This window comes from Hippichthys cyanospilos, chromosome 1 (genome assembly GCF_059441005.1).
Source record: "Hippichthys cyanospilos isolate Australia breed blue-spotted pipefish chromosome 1, RoL_Hcya_1.0, whole genome shotgun sequence".
Taxonomy (NCBI): domain Eukaryota; kingdom Metazoa; phylum Chordata; class Actinopteri; order Syngnathiformes; family Syngnathidae; genus Hippichthys; species Hippichthys cyanospilos.
Genome location: NC_142369.1, coordinates 3,534,516 through 3,546,940, shown reverse-complemented (window position 1 = coordinate 3,546,940; position 12,425 = coordinate 3,534,516). Strand labels below are relative to the sequence as shown.

General features: G+C 42.5%; 1 protein-coding gene across 1 annotated transcript in view; it reads right to left on the bottom strand.

The window, feature by feature from the left end:
- LOC148428631 (pyruvate carboxylase, mitochondrial-like) overlaps window positions 1-12,425 on the bottom strand; it is a 210,648-nt gene that overhangs the window by 37,667 nt on the left and 160,556 nt on the right. Inside the window, exons 13-14 of the mRNA XM_088425847.1 lie at window positions 4,099-4,243; window positions 3,934-4,023 (exon numbers count right to left, since the gene is read on the bottom strand). Coding sequence (XP_088281973.1) covers window positions 3,934-4,023; window positions 4,099-4,243 — 235 coding nt within the window. The remainder of the gene's footprint in view (window positions 1-3,933; window positions 4,024-4,098; window positions 4,244-12,425) is intronic.

Genomic DNA, 12,425 nt, shown 5'->3' with positions numbered 1-12,425 from the left:
CTAGCCTCAAAACAAGCTCATAAACACTTTAAATTCATAATATTAATTGTAGTTGATAATACGAATGCAGTTTATTTGTTTTCCTTGAGATGGCGCTGGTTTGTTTAGGTCTTTTTATTTGTATTTTTATTTTACATTTCCAGTGATCGAGGACTCATATACAAGTCCACGGGAGCGATAACATTTATTCTGGGATAATTTTAAGCATGTAATTTTACTTAAGTTTAAGGTCGCGCCAAGTGTTTCGTGTATGTTATGCTAATGTTGTGCGAATGACAATAACTGCACTCTAGATAACTAGCGAGAAAATTTGAGAAAAAGTGTTCAGCGGTTTGTTTACAGCTACCCAAAGTGGTACGTACGTGTTTTTATGTGAATATGTAAACCACAGGTGTCAAACTCAAGGCCCGGGGGCCAGAACCGGCCCGCCACATCATTTTATGTGACCCGCCAAATGCTGATTTGATTTCAAGTTTCTAGCTAAACTTGCAGATTGTCTTCAAAAATAACCATGTTTTGTTCCCGATCTATCTTTTGAAAAGTTTTTATCGGCCTTTGTTTTCAAAACTAGTTAAAGATGATAAACCAGCAAATACTGCGTTTATTAGACACATGTTTTTCTATTTTTAAGTCCTAAATTTTCAGGATTTTAGAGAAATTAAAGGGGTACGTTGAAATTGAAGCTTTTTTAGACTATTTTTAGATTTATTCTGGCCCTCTAACAGACACCTTAAGTACAATGTGGCCCATGATAAAAATCAGTTTGACACCCTTGATGTAAACGTTAGCCGTAGCTAATGTCAGTTTTATGATTATTAGTGATTATTAGCGTGAATTTTTCATGGAAAGATGAAAAGTGCATACATAAGTGCAAAGACCCAACAATTTTCACATTTCGTATCCTGAATTTTCATTCATAACAAGAGAGAATATTTTGAGGAAGGGGCATTTCGTAAGCCCAACGTTTCCTAACCGGAGACAAGCGTAAGTAGAGGTACCGCTGTTATGTCTTTGAAGTGGCTTTTGGAGGACGTCAACAAACGGAAAGAAAAACAACAAAGCGCCTCGCGCTAACACGGAGGTACAGATCGAGCGTCAAAGCTCCAACAACACATCGGACTCTGCCGGGCAATTAAACAGACGCCCTAGCAGAGGCTTCCGAATATCGGTAGCCCGATCGAGATCAATCCGAGCTGGGGAGTGCGTGTTCATCAATCAATTAGTCCAGTTAATGAGCTAGCGTCTATCGGCTGCACGCTCGCGGACATCTCATACTTTTCTTTCGGCTTCCTTCGCACTTGACCTTTTCCCTCGCCGAGCAAACCGACTCCCGCGTGGCGCCAGTAATGAGCGGCGCCCGCCGGCTCCCGACTAAGAAGGACACTTTAAACTTATCAAAAAGGAATCAGGCAAATGATTTATGCGCATTTCCCGCCCATTCGTACGGCATTTACGGCGCCGCGGAGCATCGTGGTTCGGGCCCGGGTATAAATAATACAACAAGCGATAGAATGTCACTTAGAGCGCCACAACACACATTATAAATCCATTTGCGTTGCTCGCCGACTGTGTGCATTACGATTACTGTAATCACACACTCGATGTAGCCGACATGCGCGGGGATGGAGTTAATTGGCCGTTTTATGGGCGCCATCAGGGAGAAGTTGCACCTAAAGTTTACATTTTACGCTTTCAAATGTCCGCATGGGCTCGCGAGCGTTGCCCATCGGGTCGCGGCCGATGATTGCCTCTGGATGCGGGGAGGATTATAGCCGACGCCGGACCAAAGCCTCTTCTGTCCTCTTTTTAGAACGCGGCTCCCGTTAGGTGTCCCTCACCCGCCGCCGAGTGTGATAATACTGGCCTAATCCCTCTCTTCTGCCACTCAATCCCTCCGATGAATGAATAAAACGCACGTTACAAATCTCATTACTCAGCTTTAGGGCGACGCCTCCACGCGTACCTGCTCCCGGCTGGCCACGCCCCCTATTTCACATAACGAGAGTCTGCCGAAACATCCGCGGGCCCGATTCCGATTGCCGCGCGGCAGTCTTTATCGAAGTGTTCGCATACTAGAAGCGCATGTAGCGTTACAAGCGTGCCAAAATTACAGATTAAGGGCTCATCTCAATTGTGTGAACGCGCTATTCTTAGATCAGCTTGTGCGCCGCCATTTTTCTTTCTTTTTTTTTTTTTTAAGATGACACATTGTAATAAAAATGAAATAAATCCAATCACAATAATTAAATCGGGATACTGACCAAAGGTGCGAGTCAATGGTGGGGCACCTAAGGGCAAATTATGCTTACCATGCATGTTGTGAGAATGTAGGAGGAAACTGGAATAGTCTCTCATCTTGTAAATCTTTTCCTCTAATAAAACTTCAAAGGCTTGTCTCGTAATGCCGACCGGCGGTAAGTTTGAAGGGCATGCTTTTTGCCCGTCAGATTCGATTAATTGCAGGAACGACATTTGATGTTTTATAATACTTTGTCCTTTTGTAACACAAGTGGGAAGTTTAAAAATGACGGAATAAGACCGATGGAAACATTTCATCCGTCGTTTTAATCTGTCGTCGTGATCGTCACCACTTGTGTCACCCGACGTCGTTGGTCATTATCCAGTTACCGTATTTTCCGCACTATAACGCACGAATTCAATGAAAGGCTATTTTAAAACTGTTTTCATATATAAGGGCATGTCACATTATAAGGCGCGTAGAATAGAAGCCACAGTAATGGCTGGGGTTGTGTTTTGCATCCACTAGATGGATTTACGAGAATGTCAACAAAACAATCAGATAAGTCAAAACTTTGTTAAGACAATCAGAAATAAAGAATAAAGATGATTTGTGGAAAGAACTATCTGAAAAATAGGGGGAAAAATACCTCGATTAAGGCTTAGAGACAAGAAAATTTGGAGACATGAAAGTTTTTCACACCATTTAGTAAAAAACGTGACTAATTTCAAGGGCTGCCTGTGCTGCAGTGATGCTGATTTTCCACTCGCAAAAGTAGCAAATATCGGAAAGAGCATTTGAATCAAACAAACAAACAAAAAAGCCCACCGAGGTGGAACGGGCAACGCTAAGCATTGCTCAATCGATCCAAAGTCCAGAGTGCGCGGCTTTTGGGGCAAATTCCGAAATGGGCGAGGAGACCGCCGATTGCGCGTGTCATGTTAGCTTCGCGTGGCGGCTAAGTCCGTCCCGCAGACACTTTGGACTTCCTGAATTGCCCAGGGTGTGATGGTCTCCCAGGGCGGGTGCTAAACGCAAACTTTTAGCCAAGCTTCTGCGCCTAAAGCCATCTGACTGTTGGACAAGCCATTTATCATTCAGAGGGTGCTTTTATCCAAAGTGCCTTGGGGTTCCACCGGTGTTTACAATTTGAGTACGCGAGGCCCGCGGGGAAGTCAAGCTATCCGTTTCCATCAGAATAAATGTAAGGTTTATCGGCGTGATTGGCAAATTGTGTTTTAATAACCGTTGGTATGGTCCCGTACCAGCCAATGGATCAACCGGTACCGGGTAGCATGGGCCCTAACCAAAATTTTGACGTTTTGGAAGTGATTTAGTTTAACAGTTCATTCATTTGTGCTTTGTTTGGCTTTATCTTAGTTTTTTGGCGCCGCCTCTGGCCGCTGTTGGTATTACATTTTGTAGTGCTCCATGTAGGAACCAAGAGGAACCCAAGAGATACCCTGCGTCACAAAGGCTGATGATTGTAAATAACAGTCTACTTGAGGACGAAAATGTCGAGACACTCTTCAGAACGGATTGGTCTGAAATAGCAAAACCCTTTTCCAAAGGATGTTTGACTGAGGTTGTGGTCTTTGTCTCCAGTCACCGTTATTGAAAACTGACATACAGTCGGATGCGGGAGAAGGGACAGTTAGCAAAGGCAGAACCTTCCACCGGTTTTTGATACATACCCATGGTGACGGGCGGAACCACGGGGTCGATAGAGGACGGTTTGGCCTTCACCGGGATGGGCGTGGTCGGACCGTTCACCATCACGTGACCTTCAAACGCAGCACACGGTTAGAAGAGGCGGAATATGCAAAGACCACCAAAATGTTGTTTGTCTGTGGCCCGACCGAGATAGTGCAGCAGCTTCTGCGCTCGGTTCTGCGTGGGCTTGAGGTTGAACAGTTCCTGGTTCTCGTCTATGAATTGCGTGTCCACGGTGGAGTGCAGGAACTGGTGGTTGGAGAACACGTTCTGGAGGAACGGGATGTTGGTCTGCCGTGGGGAGAGAAGAACATAAGGGAAGGAGTGATATTTTTTCACTTACGATACCGATATTGCAGCCCAGAATACTGTACAATATCCGATATTGACCCAATGTGATATCAACAGGAATTATACACGCTTTTCTTTATTTACAATGTTAGTTGAAAGATGGCGTCATCTGAAGGCGGCGGTTGAGTAACTGAGGCTGTCTCCATACAACCTTTTCACTTCTGATATCAAACCGATATTGCAGCCTACAGTACTGTGGGATATCAATACCAATACCAACAGAAACGGTAAATGCTTTTCAGAAATGGGCGAGAAACGGTTTCGGTATCGTGACAATACCTGGCCTTTTTTCAGTACAACCATTGCGAGAACAAATAATATTCTGTTGGTGATATTGTTTGACCGCCGCTCGAGGGAAAGTTGCAAAAATCTCAGGAAAATAAATTTAATAAATCCTATTAAAATACATCTCAAAAATTGTCATTATAATGGTTTACGATGGTCCAAAATTTGGACAAATTTTTTTTTGTGCACAAACTCTCGCACGTCCAGCTGCAATCACATAGAAACGCATTTTGAAAATTCACATTTTTTAATCATCTAGTGTTTTGATTTCCATTGATACTTTTATGATATCATAAAACAATCAAAGGAATTTCCATAATTTGTAGCATAATGCTACAACTGTTAAAAAAAAGGGCAGTTTGATCGAACACGATGAATAATCGTGATTTCAATATCGACCAAAATAATCGTGGTTATTATTTTTATACTCATTTACAGTATGAAATGTTAGAAAAAAACTCGATCGAGTAATACTGCTCCAAGCAAGTTTAGTCCCCAAAAGCAGCGATGAGGAAATATGACCCATTTTTTCCCCCAAACATTTGGATGACATCAACCTCAAACAAGGAGCAGAAACAAATACGAAATAAATGAAAGGCTTTCTGTCCGTATGTGAAATTTCTGCGCCGCCAATCTTTGCGTCATGCTGCCTTTCAAAATCACCGTCCTGCAACTGATGCGGGCGAGCGAGCTTTTATTTTATTTAGCGCTCTGACGAAGCTTGGTCCCCAACCAAGACCCCCCCGGGGACCGGAGTAAAAAGCGCCCCCCACCCCCTCCAGAACGTAGACCTCAGTGTCTTACAGTCTAAAGATAGATCGGGCGCACGGCGGCCATACATTGCCACGCGGTGGCCATTTAACCGGAATTCCCAAACACCTGGACTCACTTGAGATAATTGCCCCGGCGCTCGCTCGGGAATCCGAAAATTAGACGGCGCCGTAAATATGACGCCGGCGAAACCGAAGCGAACGTATTAGCGGTCCCGAGAGAACGCCGCCGAGCAAAGAGATCGTCCATCTGCTGAGGCGAGTCAAAGTCGGTCACGCCGATACGGATCCAATCACGTGGATCGCGTTATTGGCTGTGCGGAAAAAGGGAAATAAACAGGGACGGATTTCAGACCCGCACAAGCGAAGGGTTAAGAAAGTTAGGAAGGAGGTGTGGAGTTCAAACGTTCGTAGAAATAAAACAAAATGAGATTTGGGCTTGCCATTGTTTGTCTATGTCAGTGCACAGGTGTGGAACTCCAGTCCTCGAGGGCCGGTATCCTACATGTTTTTAAATCTTTTCCCTCCAAAACACCTGATTCAAATGATTGGGATCATTTGGAAGCTCCTGCAGAGCTTGCTAATGAGCTAATCATTTGAATCAGGTGTGTTGGGGAAAGAAAACTGGAAAACATGCAGGATGCCGGCCCTCCAGGACTGGAGTTCCACACCTATGATGTCAGTGGTTCTCAAATGGGGGTCCTTAAAGGAACTTCAGAGGCTACTGGAAATTTGAAATAAAACAAACACGCAAAAATCCTTTCAAAATAATGAATGAATGAACTCATTGTTTCTGACTTTGAAACGTACAACTTCATTTGAACGCACCTTACGTCTCGTCCTCGCGTTAGCGGCTAGCGAAGACGACGAGGACGCCATTGGTCGGAAAATTTGGAGCACCCCAAGATCTGAGGTTTCAGATCCACAGCACTGCTGAAAAGACTTCAGCATTAATAAAAAAAATGAAAGGAAATGTTTCCCTCTTTGAAAGCACGGAAGACGGCCGAGAGATTGACGAGGCCGCGCTGCATGTCCGGCCTTGGGCTAACACAAGCTGCGCGGGCCCCAAGAAAGAAAACGCCCACAGACTTCAGATGAACACTTTGGCTGCTATATGACTCTCCTTGCCCTTTATCGGATAGCCGATAGTGATGCTATTAGAATGGATGCTGGCCATGCAGATGGCCGTCTCCAAGGACGAACGGGCCGACTCAAATATCGATTCCGTCCGCTTTTATTGCGTCACAACTCCAGGTGCTTGCCGGCGTCAGGCCCGAAATGAGCAAACTTTCCGGGTCAAAAAAGTGAAACGCGTCTTCTCGAGCGTTGGGACTAGCTGGCTTCGGCGGCCGTTTATTCCAGGGTCGGGACTGGCCGTGTGGATCAATAAATAAACCCGTTCGCGCTCATGATTTTTTCACATTTCAGGAAACTGCTTTGTTCAAAAAGTGATCGGTAGGAACGGTAAACGTGTCATTTGTGTCTGCCTTTGTAATTAGCGACGGCTCCCGCTAGCAAAAAATGCTAGCATCTAATACTGCCCGTCACTACAGACTGTTTAGGGCTGCTTTGGGTCTGCTTTGTTCAAATGTGATCAGTAGGAACGGCAAACAGTCATTTATGTCAGTTCTATTCACAGAAAAACAATCAGTCCGCTCTCGCCAGCCTATATGGGCCAGTTGAGTGCTGCTAGCATCTAATACTACCCGTCACTACAAACTGTTTTGAACAACATCACATTTGGGGCTGCTTTGTTCAAAAGTGATCAGTAGGAACGGCAAAAATGTCAATTGAGTTATATATGTCAGTTCACTTAACGGAAAAATAATCAGCTTGCTTTTGCCAGCCTATATGGGGCATTTGAGGGCTGCTAGCCGCTAACACTATTACCTTGTAATGTTAGCATCTAGCACTGCTTGTCACTACGGACTGTTTTACCCGTTAGACACATGAAGTGAATTTTAGTCTTTACCTTGGTTTATGAAACGCAGTGGGAAAAAAAACAAAAAACAGGAGTGATTGTAGTTGGGGAAGCCTGTTTTGTTCCAAAGTGATCAGTAGGAACGGCAAATAGTCATTTATGTCAGTTCTATTAACAGAAAAATAATCAGTCCGCTCTCGCCAACCTATATGGGGGAGTTTAGTGTTGCTAGCATCTAATACTGCCCGTCACTACAGACTGTTTTGGAAAACATCACATTTGGGGCTGCTTTGTTCAAAAGTGATCAGTAGGAACGGCAAACAGTCATTTATGTAAGTTCTATAAACAGAAAAATAATCAGTCCGCTCTCGCCAACCTATATGGGGGAGTTTAGTGTTGCTAGCATGTAATACTGCCCGTCACTACAGACTGTTATTAAAAACATCACATTGGGGGCTGCTTTGTTCAAAAGTAATCAGTAGGAACGGCAAACAGTCATTTATGTAAGTTCTATTAACAGAAAAATAATCAGTCCGCTCTCGCCAACCTAAATGGGGGAGTTTAGTGTTGCTAGCATGTAATACTGCCCGTCACTACAGACTGTTTTGGAAAACATCCCATTTGGGGCTGCTTTGGGCTTGCATTGTTCAAAAATGATCAGTATGAACGGCAAACATGTCAACTGAGTCATTTATATCAGTTCAATTAACGGAAAAATAATCAGTTTGCTTTCGCCAGCCTATATGGGGGGCATTTAAGTGCTGCTAGCTGCTAACATTGCAATTACCTAATAATGCAGGCCACTGCTAGCATCTAGCACTGCAGGCCACTGCTAGCATCTAGCACTGCTCGTCATTAAGGACCATTAGAAACATGAGGTGAATTTTTAGTCTTTAACTTGGTTTCTGAAACGCAGTGACATAAAAAAAAACAGTAGTGATTTTAGTGGGTTAAAACATCACATTTGGGGAAGCCTGTTTTGTTCAAAAGTGATCAGTAGGAACGTCAGTTCTTAGTTTTGCGCGCGGAAAATACGGTAGAGTAGTTCAATAACAGGTTTGAAAAGAAAACGCGTTTAATCACGCATGCAACGACTTTAATTGGGCCTTACGATCTTGACGAGGCCGGCGGCGGCTCCCGTGTTGCATCTAACGAGACGGGGCGCAGATGTACCTAATGTTGTGAAATATGAATGGAGACAAATAACGCAAGCTGCCGTTATTAATGAGTCAAAGCAATAACGCGGCGCGGTGTCCTTTTGCACTCGCTTGTATCAGATCAACGTGTTCATTAGCTATTTTACACAACGTCACGCACCCGCAGACGCCCCATAATTACAAATTAATGTTGTTGTTGGAGGTGTCTTTGACAAATATATATATATATATATATATATATATATATATATATATATATATATGTGTGTGTGTGTGTGTGTGTGTGTATATCCCCTTGAAAGCAACTGCGGCATTCCTGGAAATTCCAAGCAGGAGGAGGTAGCGGGGTCGATCTGTGGCCCGTAACGTGACGAGCCCGGGATGAGCGCGGCACCACGCCCCCATAGCCGCTCGGTGGCCCCCGCACTGATTAGGCGCTGACTAGAGGCACGGTGGGGTCATTCATGCTTTCTCCTCCGTCTCTCCGCTCACTCGCCATCTGTCACGCCTTCGCCGCCAGCTCCGTCCGACACATCAACAGGAGCCCGCAAACACACACAAGTCCCAGCTGCCTGCTAACAACTATGCGCTTTTAGAACTGGCCACTCACAAAGCAAGGCTGACTTTCCAGTTTTCCCATCAGGGTGTCGCGATGGGACACATGAGCTTTACTTATTCGCTCAAAAGTCCATTGGGGTTGAGGGCTTTCGTTCACTAAAACAGCTAATTAATGCGCTTGAAGAACAGACTTCAATTATTATTGGAATCGGTCCCAAGACTAGCTCTCACCTATCTATCTATCTATCTATCTATCTATCTATCTATCTATCTATCTATCTATCTATCTATCTATCTATCTTTCTAGCTAGCTAGCTTTGTAGCTATCGAGCTAGCTTGCTAGTTGTGTAGTTATTTACCTTGCTATCTATCTATCAATCTATCTGAGCTGGCTAGCTATCTGTCTAGCTGTCGTTGTTCTAGCTAGTTAGATTGTAGTAATACACCTCACTTGCTTGTTATCTATCTATCTATCTATCTATGTTCTATCAAGCTAGCTTTGTAACTATCTAGCTAGCTTGATCTGAGCTGGCTGGCTATCTGTCTAGCTGTCGATGTTCTAGCTAGCTAGGTTTAGCGATAGATACACCTCGCTTGCTAGTTATCTATCTATCTATCTATCTATCTATGTTCTATCAAGCTAGCTGTGTAGCTATCTAGCTAGCTTGCTAGTTGTGTAGCTATCTATCTATCTAGTTGTCTATGTTCTAGCTACCTAGCTTTACAGCTATCTAGCTAGCTCGCTAGTTGTGTAGTTATCTACCTTGCTATCTATCTATCTGAGCTGGCTAGCTATCTGTCTAGCTGTCGACGTTCTAGCTAGCTAGCTTTAGCGATAGATACACCTCGCTTGCTAGTTATCTATCCATCTATCCATCTATCTATCTATCTATCTATCTTTTTTCGCTGGCTATCTATCTAGCTAGCTAGCTTTCTATGTTCTAGCTACTAACAATTAAGCAACTAGCAAACATTTTAGCTCGCTAGCTTGTAGCGATCCACCTTGCTTGCTAGTTATCTATCTATCTATCTATCTATCCATCCATGCATCCATCATCCATCCATCCATATATCCATCGCTCTATCGATATATCTATCTATCTTACTTGTAGCTAGCTGGCTAGCTACCTATCTCTCTGTTTTATTTGGATTCAACACAAAGATAACCAATCCGCTTTCATGGAGGATGACAGGGATTAGAAAATCATTCCTGTGGACAAGGTGGAATTCTGAGGATTTGGAATATCCCAATTGAAATCATTCACTGCCATTGACGGCTACATCCGTGCAAAATCCATTCAAAGTGAGCTGGCAGAGAACTATTTAAAAAGGTCCCTAAATAATTCATCGATGATCAAAAATCGAGTTTGCATATTACCCACAGTGTGGGTTTTCTTCGGGTACTCCTGTTTTCTCATGTATTACCCAAAAAATGCACGCTATGTATACTGGACCGTCCAAGCCGTTACTAAAATGGATGCAAATCAGTATAGTTTGTTGATTAACTTTTGCAGTGCATCTGTGTGGGCGGATTTCATCGTGAGACGATGACCTTTGCCCCGGAGCTGTCCCTTGTCCTGAAAGCAGCGGACAGCTTGCACGCAGGAGACAAAGCCTGTCATTGGGCCCTTATAAAAAACATGAGCTTGTCAAGGACACCTCCAGCATTGAGCACGAACGTTCAAAACAGCAAAATAATGTACTGTAATATTGTAAGGTAATCTATTACTTAGTACCTGATTACTTCAGTACCAAAATGACTGAATTGATTTAGTACTTAAGTACCAAATTGATTGTTAACACTTTTTCCTAAAGTAATCATTTAAATGTCATGCAACGTTTAGAAAAGGCATCACTATGACATGATTTAAGAATTTGCTTCATGTTCCGATTAATTTGTTCTTAATTTGAAAAGAAAAATGTGTTTCCTGCCATGACATTAAAAAGCATTTCATTAGAATGAAAATTAACAAAATAAAGGCATACCTCATTGAGGTAAGGAGTCACTAAAGCAAAATTTAACAATAAGTTTCTTCTTCTTCTAATCTACGTGCTCTTAATTAGAAAAGAAAACTGAAAGTATTGCTGCCGTGACATTAAATATACATTAAAGTAAAATAGACTCAGACTTAACAAAATAAGGGCTTACAACCTTTAGCAAAGGAATCACTATGACATTATTAGCAACAGGTTGCTTCATGCTCCAATTCATTTGCTCTTAATTTGAAAAGATGCCGTGAACCTGCCGTGACATTAAATATGCATCATATTCAATTCAAACTTAACAAAATAAGCACATAAGTTTTGCAAAGGAGTCACTATGACATGATTCAGCAATGAATTCATGTTTCAATTGATCTGCTCTTAATTTGAAAAGAAAAATGCACTGTTGCTGTCTCTGCATTAAAAACATGAAATGAGATTTGAACTTAACAAAAAAAGGCATACTGCGTTGAGCAGCAGTCACGATAAAGTCATCGATTACCTTGGAAAAGTAAGTACTACAGTAATCAATATAGTAGCTAATTACTTTAAACAACTCAATTACTTTGTACTCAATTACATATTTGATTACTTTAGTTTTTTGACTCCTTTAGTAGCAGCCATTTTTAGACCGGCATGTTGCCAAACGTGGAAAAAAAAAATGTAAATAAGCCCTTGAGGTTTAATGGCTGAAATCTTTCAAAGAAAAACGTAAAAATAACGTCTTTGGGATTGAATGAGCTAACAAAATACCGGCTGACGACTTTCCCAATTTAAACAAGGAACATGGCTGGTTTGTCGCCACGGCAACAGCATCGGTTGGGCAGGTCGCAAATTTTTTTTTTTAAGGGAGGAAAGGAGATCTAACTTGGTCGTAACAAGATAATTAGCCATGCCGAAGATGTCAGCTGGCGCGACACTTGAACGAGCTCTTCGGCGCCATTGTCTTCATCAAGTGCTCTCCGGGTTATAAATAAACTCGCGCTGCTTGGCATGGAATGTTGCCCGCCTCTCCAAGGTAAAGAAGAAACTCAAGAAAAAAATATTAAAAACAAAACGGCTCCATTTTAAAGCCAGGTTGACGAGGCATTCAATGTTTTGCAAAGATGTCACTACAATGATTCATGTTCCAATATATTTCATCTTAATTTGAAAAGAACAATGTAGTGTCGCTGTCACGGCATTCGAAAGCATTCAATTAGATTGAAATGTTGGAAAATAAAGGCATACGGCATTGAGTAATAATAAGTTGTAAGCAATAAGTTGATTCATGTTCCAATTAATTCGCTCTTAGTTTGAAAAGAAAACTGCGTTCCTGTCATGACATAAAAAAGCATTGGATTGACACTAAAAATTAACGTTTACAAGGTACAGTAAAAAATTCACTTTCACAAGCAATAAGTTGCTTCATGTTTCAGTTCATTTGCTCTAAATTTGAAAAGACAAAA